The sequence below is a fragment of the Coenobita brevimanus genome, chromosome 23 (genome assembly GCF_032717465.1).
Source record: "Coenobita brevimanus isolate Jiangsu-jjx chromosome 23, ASM3271746v2, whole genome shotgun sequence".
Classification (NCBI taxonomy): domain Eukaryota; kingdom Metazoa; phylum Arthropoda; class Malacostraca; order Decapoda; family Coenobitidae; genus Coenobita; species Coenobita brevimanus.
The window spans coordinates 3,320,001-3,339,280 of NC_136976.1; the positions used below are offsets into that span (position 1 = coordinate 3,320,001).

The 19,280-nt window shown below is 44.2% G+C and overlaps 1 protein-coding gene across 1 annotated transcript in view; it reads left to right on the forward strand.

The window, feature by feature from the left end:
- Positions 1-18,111, forward strand: part of LOC145393071 (uncharacterized) — a 27,262-nt gene extending 9,151 nt beyond the window's left edge. Inside the window, exons 2-10 of the mRNA XM_080267409.1 lie at positions 4,322-4,507; positions 4,759-5,005; positions 10,392-10,548; positions 11,141-11,278; positions 11,881-11,987; positions 12,925-12,993; positions 15,738-15,827; positions 15,923-16,083; positions 17,782-18,111. Of these exons, the coding sequence (XP_080123535.1) occupies positions 4,322-4,507; positions 4,759-5,005; positions 10,392-10,548; positions 11,141-11,278; positions 11,881-11,987; positions 12,925-12,993; positions 15,738-15,827; positions 15,923-16,083; positions 17,782-17,904 (1,278 nt within the window). The 3' untranslated portion in view covers positions 17,905-18,111. The remainder of the gene's footprint in view (positions 1-4,321; positions 4,508-4,758; positions 5,006-10,391; positions 10,549-11,140; positions 11,279-11,880; positions 11,988-12,924; positions 12,994-15,737; positions 15,828-15,922; positions 16,084-17,781) is intronic.
- Positions 18,112-19,280: the final 1,169 nt, after the last annotated feature.

The window sequence follows — 19,280 nt, forward strand, 5'->3', positions numbered from 1 at the left end:
CTTACCCTGCCCTGTCCTGTCCTGTCCTACCCTACCCTACCCTGCCCTACCCTACCCTACCCTACCCTACCCTGAATCTACCCTACCCTACCCTACCCTACCCTACCCTACCCTACCCTACCCTGACTCTACCCTACCCTGCCCTACCCTGACTCTACTCTACCCTACCCTAACCTAACCCATTTTACCCTACCCTGCCTTATCTTTCCCAATCCTTACCTTACCCCAACCAATCTTACCCTACGCTATCATTTCCTACCCTTTCCTGCCTTACCCATCCTTTCCCTTTCTTGATCTACCCTACCCTACCCTGTCCTCTCCTTACCTACCCTATCCTTCACTAAATCTCCCCAACCTGCCTCTCACACCCTTCCCTTCCCTACCCTACAGTCCTAACCTACCCTACCCTTCCCTACTCTACACTACATCCCTCCATCCTGCCTCACCCTTCCAATCTGCCTCCATCCTGGTCTCCCTTGCCTTGCCTTACCCCGACCCACCCTGAATACCCCCAACCTGACATCTGCTTACCCTACCCTAGCTTGCCCTATTCTTACCCTACCTTATTTTGCCCTAGCCTTGTCCTACCCTACCCTACCCTATCCTACCCTGATCCACCCTGAATACCCCTAACCTGACCCCTGCCTATCCTGCCCTACCTTGCCTTAGGCTTACCCTAACCTTAGCCTGCCCTTCCCTATCCTACCCTATCCTACCCTACCCTACCCTACCCTACCCTACCCTACCCCACCCTGCCCTGCCCTACCGTACCCTACCCTACCCTGATCCACCCCGGAAACCCCTAACCTGACCCCTGCCTATCCTGCCCTACCTTGCCGTAGTCTTACCCTAACCTTACCCTGTCCTTCCCTATCTTACCCTTCCCTGCCCTGCCCTGCCCTACCCTACCCTACCTAGCTCAATCTTACTTTAACCTGATGCTTTCTGAATACCCCTAACCTATCTCCTGCCTACCCTACCCTACCTTGCCTTAGTCGTACCCTACCTTACCCTATCCTATCCTACCCTACCCTACCCTGACTCACCCTGAATATCCCTAATCTGATCCCTTCCTATCCTGTCCTACCGGTACCTTGCACTACTCATACCCTACCCTCTCCTACCCTACCCTACCCTACTGAACCCAACCCAACCCAACCCAACTCTACCCTACCCTGAATACCCCTGACCTAACCCCTACTCTACCTTACCTACTCATACCCTACCCAACCCAATCCAACCCTACCAAATCCTACCCTACCCTTCCTTTCTCTTCCCTCCCCTCTCCTTACCCTACCCTACCCTATCATACCCTACCCTACCAAATCCTACCCTACCCTTCCTTTCCCTTCCCTACCCTCTCCTTACCCTACCCTACCCTACCCTACTCTGCGCCCCTACTAGGCTAACTTTGACCTGGGCGTGGCATACCCTTCGTGTGGGTGTGGTGGCGTGACCTGTGCCTTGCCGTGACCCCAGCAGCCCGCCCCCTGGATCCACCGTCAGCGGGACCCCTTGGCCTCCCCCCCGCCACCTCCCGACCCGGCACCCCCATCGTGTCAGCCAGGTGGGGCCAACGAACCCCCCCTACCACCTTTTCCTAAGCGATTTATTATTATTACACTTTACGCTCCCATCCTTTGCTATATAAATCTTTCCAGTAGCATATTTTGTTTATTACCAACAAACCTCCCTAACACCTTTTCCTAAGCTATTTGTTATTATTACACCTACTCTCCCATCCCTTGTTATATAAATCCTTCCAGTGTCATATTTAGCTTATTACACCTTACTAACCTCACATCTGTTATATAAATCCTTCTAGTATCGCCTAACACCGTTTCTTAAGTGATTTATATTCCTTACTAAACCTTACTGTTCTATTCTGTGTTATATACATCGTTCCAATACTGCCATACACTGCATAAATAACGTACAAAAGGATATTAACCGGCCGTCCCTCCAGTATCACCTAACATCTTTCCCTAAGCGATTTAATTTGCTTATTTTTATGAAAAGAAGAAGGAATCAAAGGCCAGGAGCCCACAAATTGTTCCCTTCAAGAAAAAAAAAAATAACAGAGAGCTAAATCAAGATCCGTTCATTTCGAGATGCCTGGACACCTTGCGTTTGAAAGACTGAAAATCATAGGTAGTTGGAAATACAGACAGAGGGAGAGAGTTCCAGAGTTGACCTGTTGCATACATGAAGGACTGGGAGTAACGGTTATCGGCAACTCTTGCATTAGAGAGTTAGACAGAAAAGGGATGAGAGTTTGATGCTAAACGGGTGGTACGCGCCCTCCGTAGTGGTGGAGGGATGCAAGCAGACAGTTCAGATGAGCAGTAACCATTGAAATACAGACAGAAAAGGGATAAAGATGCAACAGTGCAGCGAAAAGAGAGAGGCTTAAGGGAGCCAGTATAAGAGGAGGAGAATTAATGAGACGAAAAGCCTTTGACTCCATCATGTTCAGAAGAGTTGTATGTTAGGAGCCTCCCCACGCATGAGAGTTGTACTCTACACCTGAGCGAATAAAACCTGTGTATAAAATCAATAACTGTGCAGGGCTAAAGAAGGCACGGAGTCGGCTTAGCACACCTAATCTCTTGGAAGCAGATTTTACAAGAGAGGCAATATGATCTTTCCAAGATAAATACCGAGAAATTGAAACCCCGAATACTTTTATAGATGATGTAGGATTGAGTTGGATATAGTTAAAATTAGAGGATACTCCGCGGACGATTTTGCCGGGTTGATAGATGTAAGAACTGAGTTTCTGATGCATTGAAAACATGATTATTTTGACCCCAATCAGAGACATGAGCCAAGTCAAACATTAGGTGTGCCATAGCCTCATCCCTTGTTTGTTGAAATAACTGCTGACATGGACGCTGTGGGAAGCAAATGGAAAGGTGAAGGGTGGAGTCACCAGCGTATGAGCAGAGTTAGATGTGCAGCTTAGAAGGTCATTGATGTATAAAAGGAAGAGAGTTGGTGATAGGACAGAACCCTGTGGAACGCCAGTACTGATAGCTCTAGGAGAAGAATGGTGGCCGTCCACAACAGCGGCTATAGAACGACCAGAAAGGAAGCTATAGGTGAAGGAACAGATAGAAGGATAGAAACCGTAAGAAGGCAGTTTGGAAATTAAAGATTTGTGCCAGACTCGATCGAAAACTTTGAGATGACAAGTGCAATGGCAAAGCTTTCGCCAAAGTCCCGAAAGGAGGATGACCGGGAGTCTGAAAGGTAGGTGAGAAGATCGCCAGTGGAGCGTCCCTGACGGATCCCATACTGACTATCAGAGAGAAGGTTGTAATAGGAAATATGCTTTAATTTTTTTAAGAGAATAAACTCGAAAACTTTTGAAACACAGGATGTTAAAGCAATTGGGCGATAGTTGGAGGGATGGAAATGGTTAGGCTACCCTTATACGTTACTCCTAGCTTGTGCTATAAAATCCCTTCCAATGTCTCCATTCTCTGCATAAATAGCTTACAGTACAAAAGGATATGTACCGGCCGTATCCAAAATAAATCGCTAAGGAAGAGGTATTAGGGAGCCTTCTTATAGGCTACCTGAAGAGAATATGAGCCCAAGAACCCGTGTCAGTCCCATACTAAACACTGAATCCCACGCCTTTCTCTCGACGCTACCTCCACACCTCTTACTTTCCCTCCAAACTACCTCTACACCTCTCACTTTCTCTCCAAACTACCTCCACACCTCTCACTTTCTCCCCAAACTACCTCCGGACCTCTCACCTTCTCCCCAAACTACCTCCACACCTCTCACTTTCTCCCCAAACTACCTCCACACCTTTCACTCTCTGCAAACGAACTCGACACCCCTCCACAGAACAGCATCTCTCCTCGCAGCCTTCCCCTACTCATCCAAATCCTGCTGTGCAAGAATTGTGACAGCAAGACCTTTTCTGTATTCTCCTGCTTTTTCTGTTCACTTTTTTTTTTTTTTTTTTTGCTTTCCTCTCGTTTCACTGATCCACAAAGAGAACAATACTATTTTTTTTTTTTTTGGTCAGTTTTTAACCCTCCCCAGCATCCATCCGTGACATCGATGAAATGAGCTGATTGAGTTCACCTGGCTAGGCTTAGATTAGGACACTGGCCCACTCATCCCACCTGTCAGCTTAAATTTGGGTTGGGTGGAATCACAGATGACATGTGCCCAGCGTGTACAGGCGCATCAAGAAGTGATGGCTGAGTATCCACAAGAGTTCGTCCATGGATAATGCACATACAGTAGAGTGACCGAAGCATTCTGAAACTCTGCCATTACTTTTTGGGCCACTGTTCAGTGTAACGCACATAGTGGAGCGCCACACAGCACATGCCACACTAAGACGCAGGCACAACATCAGCGGTGTAAAGAACCTAAAACCATCCCCATAGAGGCAGTTGCTTACCTGCGGTTGACAGGTCCGCCTCAGCCAGGCAGACCAGGGTTAAATAACAACAACATAATTGAAAAAACAAGTTGGGAGGTGGGTTGTAAGTGAATAGCACCATTATTATTATTTTTTTTTTTTTTTTTTTCATATTTTGTAGAGCTACAGGGTAACTACTGAGCGTGGACATGAATAATTTTTTCCTTTGTGTTTTAGGGATGAACATTTTACAGGGTTGTTACTGTGCAGGGACATAATATATATATATATTTTTTTTCAGAGCTCCAATATCATTCCGCTTGGGTAGCACCTCTCGACAAGGCAGCAGAACCAGCCTTACTCGACAGGACAGCCGAGCCAGCCTGCTTGTCCGCTCGGGCAGCAGTCGCTCCCTCAGCAGTCGCTCGGCCACCAGTCGCTCTGCCTTCCTTGTACGGTCTGCCGTCAGCCGTCTGGGGTCAGCAGGGAGGCCACTTAGCACTGTCAGCAGGTTCGAGATCCCCTCTGAGGTAGTAGAGGAGGAGCAGGAAGAGAAAGGGGAGGAGAGGAGTCTCAAGGAAGGAAAGCTTGCTGCAATCAGGGAAGGTGATCCTGGTGAGTCCTGTGCTCTGTCAGTTACAATATTGTACTTTTTTATCCTTACCCTTCAGTATACATTATTTTTTTTTTCCATTATTCCAGCCTTGCAGTGGTCCAGCTTTGCATCACTCCAACCTTCAATATTAGCTATTCCAGTCTTCCATTATTTCATTACTCCAGCCTCTTAGTAATCCAAAATTTTATTACTGTATCTAGATGTTCACTTATTTTGGCATCATTGGTGTATCCCATCGCGCCTCTCAGAATTTAAATATTTTTGAAGTCCATTATTTTGGCCTTTAAATAATCTAGCATTCCATTTCCAGTCTCCGAAAATTCAAGCTTTCCATTATTCTGCTTTCCCAATTTTTCATCATTCCTTTACTGCAGTCTTGTAATATATCAACATTTTTCTTTTGCTTTTTTATTTTTGCTATCAAATTACTTTTAAATTTCTATTGCCATCAGTAAAGCAGATTTGCCATTTTCCTTAATTCGCAGTAGAGAAAGTCATGCTGGGGAACACATGTATCGCTTATAGTAAATGACTGACTGACTGACCTACACAACTGACTGAATGACTAATTAACCAACACAGTTGACTGACTAACCAATACAACTGAGTTACTGACTGACTGACTTACACAACTGACTGACCTACACTGACTTACACAACTGACTGACTGACTGACCTACAGACTTATACAACTGACTGACTGACTGACTTACACAACTGACTGACTGACTGACCTACACTGACTTACACAACTGACTGACTGACTAACCTACACTGACTGACTTACACAACTGACTGACTGACTGACCTACACTGACTGACATACACAACTGACTGACTGACTGACCTACACTGACTGACTTACACAACTGACTAACTGACTGACCTACACTGACTGACTTACACAACTGACAGACAGACTGACCTACACTGACTGACTTACACAACTGACAGACAGACTGACCTACACTGACTGACCTACACTGACTGACTTACACAACTGACAGACAGACTGGCCTACACTGACTGACCTACACCGAGAGACACAACTGACTGACTGACTGACCGACACTGACTGACATACACAGCTGACAGACTGGCCTACACTGACTGACCTACACTGACTGACTTACACAACTGACAGACAGACTGGCCTACACTGACTGACCTACACCGAGAGACACAACTGACTGACTGACTGACCGACACTGACTGACATACACAGCTGACAGACTGGCCTACACTCACTGACTGACTGACCTACATTGACTGACTTACACAACTGACTGGTTGACTGACCTACATTGACTGACTTATACTGACTGATTCACACAACTGACTGACTGACTGACCTACACTGACTGACTTCCACAACTGACTGACTGACCTACACTGACTGACTTCCACAACTGACTGACTGACTGAACTACACTGACTGACCTACAAAACTGACTGACTAACCTACACTGACTGACTTCCACAACTGACTGACTGACTGACTGACCTACACTGACTCACTGACTGACTTACACAACTGACTAACTGGTTGACTTCCACTGTCAGACTGACAGACTTACACATCTGACTAACTGACTGACTGATTTATACTGATTGACTGACTTACACAACTGACTGAATGACACTGATTTGCACAATTGACTGACTGACTTACACAGCTGACTGACTGACATACACAGCTGACAGACTTACACAGCTGACTGACTGACTTACACAGCTGACTGACTGACTTACACAACTGACTGACCGATTAATTGCCCTACACAACTGACTAACTGACCCACACAACTGATTGACTGACCTACACAGCTGACTGACTGATTGACCTACACGACTGACTGACTGACTGACTTACACAACTGATTGACTGACCAACACAACTTACTGACTAACCTGCACAACTGACTGACTAACCTGCACAACTGACTGACTTACCTACACAACTGACTGACTGACCTACGCAACTGACCAACTAACTGACCTACACAACTGACTGACTGACCAACACAACTGACTGACTAACCTGCACGACTGACTGACTGACCTACACAACTGACTGATTAACTGACGCACACAGCTGACTGACTGACTGACGTACACAGCTGACTGACTGACTGACGTACACAACTGACTGACTGACTGACCTACACAACTGACTGACTGACCAACACAACTTACTGACTGACTAACCTACACGACTGACTGACTGACTGACCTACACGACTGACTGACTGACTGACCTACACAGCTAACTGACTGATTGACCTACACAGCTGACTGACCTACACGACTGACTAACTGACCTACACAACTAACTGACCTACACAACTGACAGATTTACACAACTGACTGACCGACTAATTGCCCTACACAACTGACTAACCGCCCTACAAAACTGGCAGATTGACCTACACAACTGACTAACTCCCATACACAACTGACTAACTGCCCTGCACAACTGACAGACTGCCCTACACAACTGACTAACTGCCCTACACAACTAACTAACTGTCCTACACAACTGACTAACTGACCTACACAATTGACTGACTGACCTAAACAACTGACTAACTGACCTACACAACTGACTGACTGACCTACACAACTGACTGACTGCCCTACACAACTGACTAACTGCCCTACACAACTGACTAACTGACCTGCACAACTGACTGACTGACCTACACAACTGACTGACTGACCTACACAACTGATTGACTGACCTACACAACTGATTGACTGACCTACACAACTGATTGACTGACCTACACAACTGACTGACTGACCTACACAACTGACTGACTGACCTACACAACTGACTAACTAACCTACACAACTGACTAACTAACCTACACAACTGACTGACTGACCTACACAACTGACTAAATGACCTACACAACTGACTGACTGACCTACACAACTGACTGACTGACCAACACAACTGACTGACTGACCAACACAACTGACTGACTGACCTGCACAAATGACAGACTGACCTACACAACTGACTAACTAACCTACACAACTGACTAACTAACCTACACAGCTGACTAACTAACCTACACAACTGACTAACTGACCTACACAACTGACTGACTGACCTACACAACTGACTAACTGACCTACACAACTGACTAACTGACCTACACGACTGACTGACTGACTTACACAGCTGACAAACTTACACAACTGAATGACCGACTAATTGCCCTACACAACTAACTAACTGTCCTACATAACTGACTAACTGCCCTACAAAACTGACAGACTGACCTACACAACTGACTTACTGCCCTACACAACTGACTAACTGCCCTACACAACTGACAGACTGCCCTACACAACTGACTAACTGCCCTACACAACTGACTAACTGTCCTACACAACTAACTGACCTAGACAACTGACTGACTGACCTACACAACTGACTGACTGCCCGACACAACTGACTGACTGCCCTACACAACTGACTAACTGCCCTACACAACTGACTAACTGACCTGCACAACTGACTGACTCACCAACACAACTGACTGACTGACCAACACAACTGACTGACTGACCTACACAACTGATTGACTGACCTACACAACTGATTGACTGACTGACCTACACTGACTCACTGAGTGACCTACACAACTGACTGAGTGACTGACCTACACTGACTCACTGACTGACTTACACAACTGACTGACTGACTGACTTCCACTGTCAGACTGACAGACTTACACATCTGACTGGATGACTGACTGACCTGTACTGATTGACTGACATGCACAACTGACTGACTGACTGACTTACACAACTGACTGACTAACTTACACAGCTGACAGACTTACACAACTGACTGACCGACTAATTGCCCTACACAACTGACTAACTGTCCTACACAACTGACTAACTGCCCTACAAAACTGACAAACTGCCCTACACAACTGACTAACTGCCCTACACAACTGACAGACTGCCCTACACAACTGACTAACTGACCTACACAACTGACTGACTGACCTACACAACTGACTGACTGACCTACACAACTGACTAACTGACCTACACAACTGACTGACTGACCTACACAACTGACTGACCTACACAACTGACTGACTGACCTACACAACTGACTAACTGACCTACACAACTAACTGACCTACACAACTGACTGACTGACCTACACAACTGACTAACTGACCTACACAACTGACTGACTGACCTACACAACTGACTGACTGACCTACACAGCTGACTAACTGACCTGCACAACTGACTGACTGACCAACACAACTGACTGACTGACCAACACAACTGACTGACTGACCTACACAACTGATTGACTGACCTACACAACTGATGGACTGACTGACCTACATTGACTCACTGACTGACCTACACAACTGACTGACTGACTGAATTCCATTGTCAGACTGACAGACTTACACATCTGACTGGATGACTGACTGACCTGTACTGTTTGACTGACATGCACAACTGACTGACTGACTTACACAACTGACAGACTTACACAACTGACTGACTAACTTACACAGCTGACAGACTTACACAACTGACTGACTAACTTACACAGCTGACAGACTTACACAGCTGACTGACCGACTAATTGCCCTACACAACTGACTGACCCACTAATTGCCCTACACAACTGACCAACCCACTAATTGCCCTACACAACTGACTAACTGCCCTACACAACTGACAGTCTGCCCTACACAACTAACTGCCCTACACAACTAACTGCCTTACACAACTGACTAACTGTCCTACACAACTGACTAACTGACCTACATAACTGACTGACTGACCTACACAACTGACTGACTGACCTACACAACTGACTAACTGCCCTACACAATTGACTGACCTGCACAACTGATTGACTGACCTACACAACTGATTGACTGACCTACACAACTGACTGACTGACCTACACAACTGACTGACTGACCTACACAACTGACTGACCTGCACAACTGACTAACTGACCTGCACAACTGACTGACTGACTAACACAACTGACTGACTGACCTGCACAGATGACAGACTGACCTACACAACTGACTGACTGACCTACACAACTAACTGACTGACCTGCACAACTGACTAACTGACCTGCACAACTGACTGACTGACTAACACAACTGACTGACTGACCTGCACAGATGACAGACTGACCTACACAACTGACTAACTGACCTACACAACTGACTAACTAACCTACACAACTGACTAACTAACCTACACAACTGACTGACTGACCTACACAACTGACTGACTGACTGACTAACCTACACAACTTACCTTCTAAATCTTAACGACCATTACCCCTACTAACAAGCCCTCAACTACCAGGTACATCGCTGAGCAGCAGCCCAGGTGACAATACCAGAGCTGGGTTACCTGAGGACCCCCCTACCCCCCCTTCACCCCCCTCTGCCCCCCCTTCCTGCCCCCTCCACCACCCCCGCACCCGACACCACACACCATCATACCGGGAAAGGCATTCATGGTAAGGACTGGTATTAAGGTAGATACTTATGGTTAGAACTGGTATTAATTAAGGTAGATATTTATGGTGACTGGTATTAATTAAGGTATTCAGGGTAAGTACTGGTATTACGGTAGATATTCATGGTTAGAACTGGTATTAATTAAGGTAGATGTTCATGGTTAGAATTGGTATTAATTAAGGTAGATGTTCATGGTTAGAACTGGTATTAATTAAGGTAGATGTTCATTGTTAGAATTGGTATTAATCAAGGTAGATGTTCATGGTTAGAATTGGTATTAATTAAGGTAGATATTCATGGTTAGAACTGGTATTAATTAAGGTAGATATTCATGGTTAGAACTGGTATTAATTAAGGTAGATATTCATGGTTAGAACTGGTATTAATTAAGGTAGATATTCATGGTACCTGGTGTTAATTAAGGTATATATTCATGGTAACTGGTATTAAATTAGGTATTCATGGTAGGAACCGGTATTAAAGTAGATATTCATGGTTAGAACTGGTATTAATTAAGGTAGATATTCATGGTACCTGGTATTACTGTAGATATTCATGGTGCCTGGTGTTAATTAAGGTGTGTGTGTATAGGTACTGCGACTGTAATTCCGGAGAGGGTACTGTCGAGGCAGCGGTGGCGGCGGAAATTGAAGCCAACATGGTGGAAGCCCGGATTGCCTACTCCACCAGCCACGATCCTGCCTTCCCTCCATCGGCTATGTTGGACGGGTGAGTATGATGTGGTTGTGGTGCCTGGTGGTGTAGTGGGTTAAGGTGCTTCAAGTGGATGTGGGCCTCCTTAAGGGTTTGTGTCTGAGGGATGGCTGAGGTTTATTTATTTATTTATTTATTTTTTACAGAAGATGAACAGAGGGAAAAAAATTATAAAAAAATCTATATATTCTACAAGGCCTCTCAGTTGAACATAGGGACTGATATGGATAGATAAATGGATGGACGGATAGATAAATAAATACGAGTAAATGGATGGATGGATAGACACAGATAGACAGACAGATAGTGTCCACATAATGAATGGGCATGAGACTGGTATAGCATGAGGGTGGGAAGTCAGTAAGAACAGTGGAAATGGGATTATTGTGGAATGTGTGGAGTGCACAGTGTGGGTAGGATTAAAAATGGTGTGAAATTTTATGATTTGTGAGCTGTGAAGCAAGGAAGAGTTTGTTGGTGAAATATGAGTGTTTTGATAAAGTATAGAAACAGTACTGGTTTATAAATGTTGTGATCTCTCTCTCTCCCTCCCTCTCTTTCTCTCTCATCTGTCTGTCTATCTATCTATCTATCTGTCACTCACTCTCTCTCTGTAGGCGGCCTGATACGTTCTGGGTATCAAGCGGGCTCTACCCTCAGACAGTGGTGGTCACCCTGCCAGGCCTCACCTCCATCACATCACTCTCACTCTGGGCATACAATGGTTAGTACAAAGATCATACCCACGATAGGTTGATGTTGTGTACCATTAATATTGTTTTAATTCTTTTACTCTAATTTGACCCTGATTTTTGTCCTTTTTGCAGCTTAATTCTCATAGGTCAGTGGCAGAGGAGGACATTGCTACAGCTCTAAATCCTTTCCACAGTAATTCTTTGTGACTAGCATCATATTCTAGTGGTACTCTATTGTCACAGATCAGCATTTCAGTTTGGAAAGATGGCAGTTTTAGGTCAAGTTAGAGTAAAATGAGCATAGTTGTGTGAAGTTGCATTCCCCTCCACATCCCTTCTCAGTGTACATCTTGTTCCATAAAAATTTTGGCAGGACGTATGTAAAAATTCCTACCAAAGGGCAGCTCACCCTAAAAGAGCAGAGTTGTGTCTGTCTTTTAGTAGTCATCATGGGTCTGTGACCAGCACTCTCGGCTGGTAGTGAGAGAGACCAGTGATAAGTTTCCAGCAACAATGTTTTCTCCATCAGTCCAAGTACTAGTACATCATTTTTAGTTTGTTCTTTCTACTACCAGATCATTTTTCAGCTTAGGATAGACTTTTGAAACTGCAGGGCTCAGAAACAGCTTTCACTAACCATTACACAAGTAGAAACCAGGAAGAAAACCATTGCTGAGGAAGCTTTCGCTCAGCATGTAGCTCTCCATGCAAAGGTCTCATTTAGCAAGGTATACATATACACTGCCACCCTAAAATACCTCCTATAATTGAGGGGAAAAAAGTACCATAGGCATTATACATACAGTATATCTTACACCATCTATAAATTATGATACTGTTAATATCTGTTCTCTTTTAAATGTGAATAAATGTGTGTGATTTATAACTTTGACTATCTACGACCTCTGGTAATTACTTGTGACCTGTAATAACTACCTGTTGTATCTAATGGATTTGAACCTGCAGTACGGAAGGTGGTCCTGGCCCGAAGTGTCAAGAACCAGCCTACAGACTTTGAGGATGTCACAGAAAAAGGCAGGTGGATATAATTATTCCTGTACAACTCTTCCCTTCAACTCTTTCAGGCCAAGGATGCAATACATACTTTATTCTTGCTGGTCTAAGTTGTTTTTATTCAACTGACAGTTAGGTTTAGCCAAGTGGTTAATGTTGCCAGCCTGATATCAAGAGGGTTCACATTGTTGCATGAGCAGGTGGCACCACTTGACTCAGGTGCCCAGACACTTTGTAGGTTGACTGGTAAAATAAATACCAAGAGTAACACCTAGAGAAGATAAACCTGGTTGATATAGTAGCCTTGTATCCAGGATAGTGGTTGAATGAACCATCACAGGCTTAAAGGCCGAGATTACAGAGATGAGCACCGTGTCTGAGTGTCTTATGGCATCTGCCCCAACCTTTACTTCCTACATGAAAAACTGTTCAAACTGGAGGGCTTAAATGTAGCTTTAGATAACCCCTTTTGCTACCTGGATGCTCTGCTAACCTGAAGAGAAGTGTCAGAGAGCAGCAAGAATAAAACAGATTCATTCCTAGAGATGAAAGGGTTAATTTACTTATTTTTTAATGAGACAGAAAAGAAAATTTTGAAGGTAAGAAAGAAAATGAATAAATGAACACAACCTTTCACTGGCCACTTCATGGATAATGTCTTCCTTTGCATTTCCTCATTCCTGTTTCTGAATCCCTGCTTCCCCATTTATTAGCGAGATATTGAACCATATGATGATTATGATGGTGATGATAATGTTGACAGTGATGATGACAGCAGTAATGTTGATAGTGTGGGTGATAGTGACTGTAATGATGATGGTTACTGAGAAAATATTGACTGGTCAGGCTCTTAAGCCCAAAGTTCATCCTGGGTGGCTTTAACATAAATTATTCCCATCTCCATCTTTCATCTACTCCCTCCTTCATTTCCTCCACCTCACCTCTTCCATCTTATTCTTGATCTTTTCCTTCTCCCAACCACTCCTAGGCTCATATTGTTATTGGTTGAGAAAGCTCCCTAACACCTTTTCCTAAGTTATGTATTTTGTTTATTATACCTTACTCTCCTGTGTTACATAAATCCTTCCAATATCATTATATTCTGCATAATTAACATACAACCACCCATATCCAAAAATAAATCACTAAGGAAGAGGTGTTAGGGAGCTTTAACCCATGAGAATACAAGCCCAAGCCACCATCCTCCATATCCTCCTCAACCCTATTTTCCCATACCAAAAGTGATGTTATCTAGGGCTGGGGGTGGTATTGTCAGAGAAGAGGGGGAGTGGCCATGTGTGATCTGCCACATGTGTGATCTGGCATGGGAAGTAATTCCATCTTGTGCAGTGTTCATGATAAGTGGGTGCATAATAGATGTAGAGGTATTAGAGGTATACAGACTGCAAGATAATGCTGATTTCATGTGTGTGGTGTGTCTGGGAGAGCATGTGAAGATTGCCAGGTGTGAAAGGATTCAACTTGCTGGTGAGTCTCTTGAGTGTGTGAAGAGTTTTGTTTTTTAGGAGACATGTTATGTGCTGGAGGTGGGGCTGGAGCTAGCTCTGTGGCTAGAGTGAGGAGTGATTAGCAGAAGCTCAGGGAGCTGTTGCTTCTCCTGACATTGAGAGGGCTCTCCGTCCATGCTATGGGATCCTTGTATGCGGCATGTATTAGAAGTGTAATGCTGTATGGTAGTGAAACCTGGGCAGTAAAGGAAGAGGATATTCGCAGGCTCAAATGTACAGAACTGGCAATGATTAGGTGTGGATACGCAATTTGTCCCTGAGTGCCAGGCCTGGGGGGACTAGGATTATGATGGAAGAGTTGAGAGGTAGGATGGGACTGGAGTGTATTGGTGTTTTGAAGAGGAGAGGTAGACTGAGATGGTTTGGGCATGTGGAGAGGACGGGGGATGATAATTGGGTGCAGAAAGTGAGAAGTGTTAATGCTGAGGGTAGGGTAGCGAGAGATAGACCGAAAAAGTCCTGGGATGTGGTCATTGAGTGTGACCTCAGGGATAAGGGGAAGTTGCCAGAGATCAAGCAGCATGGAGAGCTACCCTTAGGTGACCAAGGCCAATGCATGTAAGCATGTTGGAGCCTTCAAAAACAAAACGAAACAATTACAGTATTGGTCTTCATCTTCTCACAACCACTTCATGCCACTCATGGACTCTTCTCAGTCTTTCTGTCTTCCTATACTCTTTTTACCTTAACTTGGACCAAAATTTCTTCCATTCGCAGCATATTTCATGTTGTTCAGGGCAGAAAGAGACAGTGCTGTAGTTCTACCTGTACATCCCTTCCATAGCACTTCTTCATGACTCCATTTTTTAGTGATTAACTGTTGTTACAGTTCAGTGTTCTTGATGGAGAGATGGCAGTTCTAGGCCAAGTTAAAGTAAAAAGTCTATTGTTACAGCTCAGCATTCATGATGGAGAGATGGCAGTTTTAGGCCAAGTTAGAGTAAAATGAGTATAGTCTTCATGATGGAGAGATGGCAGTTTTGGGCCAAGTTTGTGTAAAAAGAGTACTGTATAGTCCTCATGATGAAGAGATGGCAGTTTTAGGCAAAATCTGAGTAAAAAGAGTCCTCATGATGGAGAAATGGCAGTTTGAGGCCAGGTTAGAGTAAAAAGAATATAATCCTCATGATGGAGAGATGGCAGTTTTAGGCCAAGTTAGAGTAAGAAGAATATAGTCCTCCAAGTCACTCTCCCTCATCCATTGCTCCATTAATACTGTCATATGGTCATCCGCAGAGCTGCCACATGACGAGGGTAAGCTACAGGAATCGGTACTGTCTTCGGACCAGGTGACGGCAACCCACCTCAAGATTACCATAGCTGAAGGTATGGTGATGCCTTAACCATATCAACTGAAGATCATTCTTCCTGCCACCAAACAATTTTACTCAGTAGTGGGTGATATACGATCCTTCTTCCAGGTCACGATCACTTCTGCGCAGTACACAAGATGTCGGTGGTGGGGTCAGCAGCAGGTCAGGGTGGTCAGATGTCAGAGGTTACAGCAGTAGTCGCTAACAAACCAGCACCTCCACCAGAGCAATCCAGCCCCCCCAGAGTGCGGCAGAAATCCCCACGAAAGGTGAGTGAGAGAGAGAGAGCTAATTAAGTGGCATGGAGTATTGTATGTTGTGTACTAAACCTTTTTCTTTCTCTCTTTAACTTGGCCCAGACTTTCATCCTTTTTCATTTTACAGTATATCACACAGGTCAGTGGTAGAAAAAGATAATTTCACAGTTCTACATCTTTTCCATATTTCCATAGCACTTCTTCATAACTAGCATCATATTCTGATGTTAATCTCATCCTACAACTCAGTATTCGAATTGGAGAGTGCAGTTTTAAGCCAAGTTAGAGTAAAAAGGGCATAGTATAACGCTACAACATGACTGGTTGGAGGAAGCTGGAGGAGCTGTTGCCTCTCCTGACACTGAGAGGGCTCTCCCTCTGTGCTGGGGGATCATCTTTGTGTGTGGCATGTGTTAGGAATGTAATGCTGAATGGTAGTGAGACCTGGACAGCGAAGGAGGAGGATATTTGTAGGCTGAAATGTACAGAAATGACAATGATTACTGGTAGTTGAATGTGTAGTACATCCTTGAATATGAGGCCTGAGGGGGCTAGGTTTATGACTGAAGAGTTGGGAGGAAGGATGGGACTTGAATGTATTGGCGTTGTGATGAGGAGGGAGAGATTGAGATGGTTTGGACTTGTAGAGAGGATCGAGGATGACAATTGCATGTGGAAGGTGAGAAGCGTTAATGTCGGGGTATGGTTGCAAGAGGCAGACCAAAAAAGACCTGGGACAAGGTTAAAGTGTGACCTCAGGATAAGAGAGTGAATAGAGAGGCTGCCAGAGATCAGGCAGCATGGAAGGCCACCATTAGGTGAACAAGGCTGACACATGCAAGCTTGTTGGAGCCTTTATAAATGGTACGAAGTGTGGAATATTATTATGCATGAGAGAATCATGTAAATACCAAAAGGATGTGTTGTGTAGACTTTTGTGGTGTTTTCCTGGAGGATGTGAATGAGCTTTGCTATTTATGTTATATGAATGTTTGAAGTGCACCAGAATCAAAAGTGGCAGAAAAAAATTAATAGAATAAGTACTTCTGACGATAAAAGGATTTTCACAGCACACAAAGGGGTAAGTGTTTGGTGCCTGTATGGGAAGTGTGATGTTGTATGGCAGTGAGACATTGACCTGTACTCTTGTCAAGTAAGGAGGCTCCCTAGTATCTCTTCCTTGACAGTTTATTTTCAAAACTACCCCTTGATATCCTCTTTTTTGCTTCTCATATCTTTTTAATGTGGACATAGATTGCATGAATAACACACAAGAATATAGTAATTGATCAGAATCAGAAATAAACTGGCAAGAAAGAGGTTTTAGTAAGCTTCCTAACTGCACTAGAATACCACCTATAGTCAGTACAAGATGAGGATGTTAACAGGTTACACCAAACTGAGGAGATGGCAAGATTGTTAAGTGATGCCACCATTTAAAATGTATCATTAAATATATAATGTTAGTTGCAGCCAAAAATATTGATACACTCCAGTACGATAAATCAGGAGACAGTGATCAATGACCCCAGAAAGCCACGTAGGTGAACCAGTAAGGTTTTCAGAATGCAGTACTACCTGCGAGTTCCATAACTGTTCAAATAAAAAGTGTACCGAGATAATTATCCACAACTGTACCAAAATAACTCCCTCATAGTGCTGTGAGAAAGCTAAATATCATTCATAATCCTGCTGACTTATTATCCACAGGTAAAGCCCATGTCTGACCCACTAACAATGAAGCCAGACCCTGATGATGATGTGGGATGGGCGGCACCCGAATACCTTGAGGAAGATGGGGACATACCTGAAACAGACTTCCACGCCGTGTAAACATGTCGCACGTGACGAGGGTCCTTATTCTCACTGGTTTAGGAGGATTTTCAATACCTTCTCCTTAGTGATTTGTTTACCACAGTTTATTCTTCTCTTGTGGCCATGTGGAGAAGATGGAGAGTGAGAGGCTGAGTAGAAGGGTGTATGTGGGCAAGGAGGGGGAGTCCAAGAATGAGATAGAGGGATGGAGAAATGGGAGACTGACTAGAAGGTGTGAGTGTGAGGGAGGAGAGGAGGAGGAAGAGACCAGGGATGAGATGAAGGTAAGGAGCAGAAAGATATATGAGAAAGGGGGATGTGAGCTCAATGGAGGGCAGCCAAATGGGAAAAGACAGGGTGACATGGAGGCAATTTTTGTGGCCACCCCTTAGAAGACTAAGGCATCTGGCAATAGACAGACAGACAGATAGATTTTCTCAAGTAATATAGCATATATCTTTGTAAGACTGACTGAATCATCATAAAAAAACAGACAAGAATGTTAACTTGGCATATGTAAAAATAAGCTGGTAGGAAAGGGGTGGTATGGGGTCTACATAACTGACAAAAATATGGGCTGAAGGGGAATACACGACTCAGCCCTGTTTTCCTAAGCAGAGAGAGAGAGAGAGAGAGAGATAACAAAAAAACCTGTATACAAAGGAAGACGGGGAGCATATGAGGCTTTGCACCACTTCCTTCTCAGTGCTCTGTTATGCCTATTACACCCTAACTACTTGCTTTAGGGTGACATTCTTCATAGTCTATTCTTGTTGTTGCCGGACAGTTTTATGACATTAGTGTCCCCTTGGCAGAGGAAACGTTAATGAAGGCTGTACCTAATCCGTCCACTAATTTCCCCTAATCTCTCTACTAATTTCTTGAACTGAAGAAAATTATCAGGAAATGAAAGGAATAAAATTAAACATCATTGGTCTGAAACGGTTAATGTCTTTCCCATTGCATAATTGTTGCAAAGACTGCCAGTGTAAAAAAAAATATACTGTATATAAAATAGATTGTTGGTGTGAAATTCTGAATCAAAACAAAAATAAAAGGGGAAATTAACCTGCTCCGTCCCGTCGATGTATGGGTATGTTGCAATATTTTGCATTTGCCAGTCCCGACGACGTACTGGTACGTCGTGCAATTGCAAGGTCCCTAATTTGCACAATTTTCAATTTTCGCGCATGATTTTTCATACGTATACATGGGACACCTTCCTCTATTCCTCTACAAGATGCCAAGCAGGGACAATGCCTTACACCGCATAACCCCCCCCCCCCCCTGCACGCCATTGTCTCGGCAATTCACCTGTTACCAGTGACCTGGCCAATAAAGACATTCAGGGCCAGAGTGATTCCCCAATCGATGACAATGTGGAGGACAAAGTT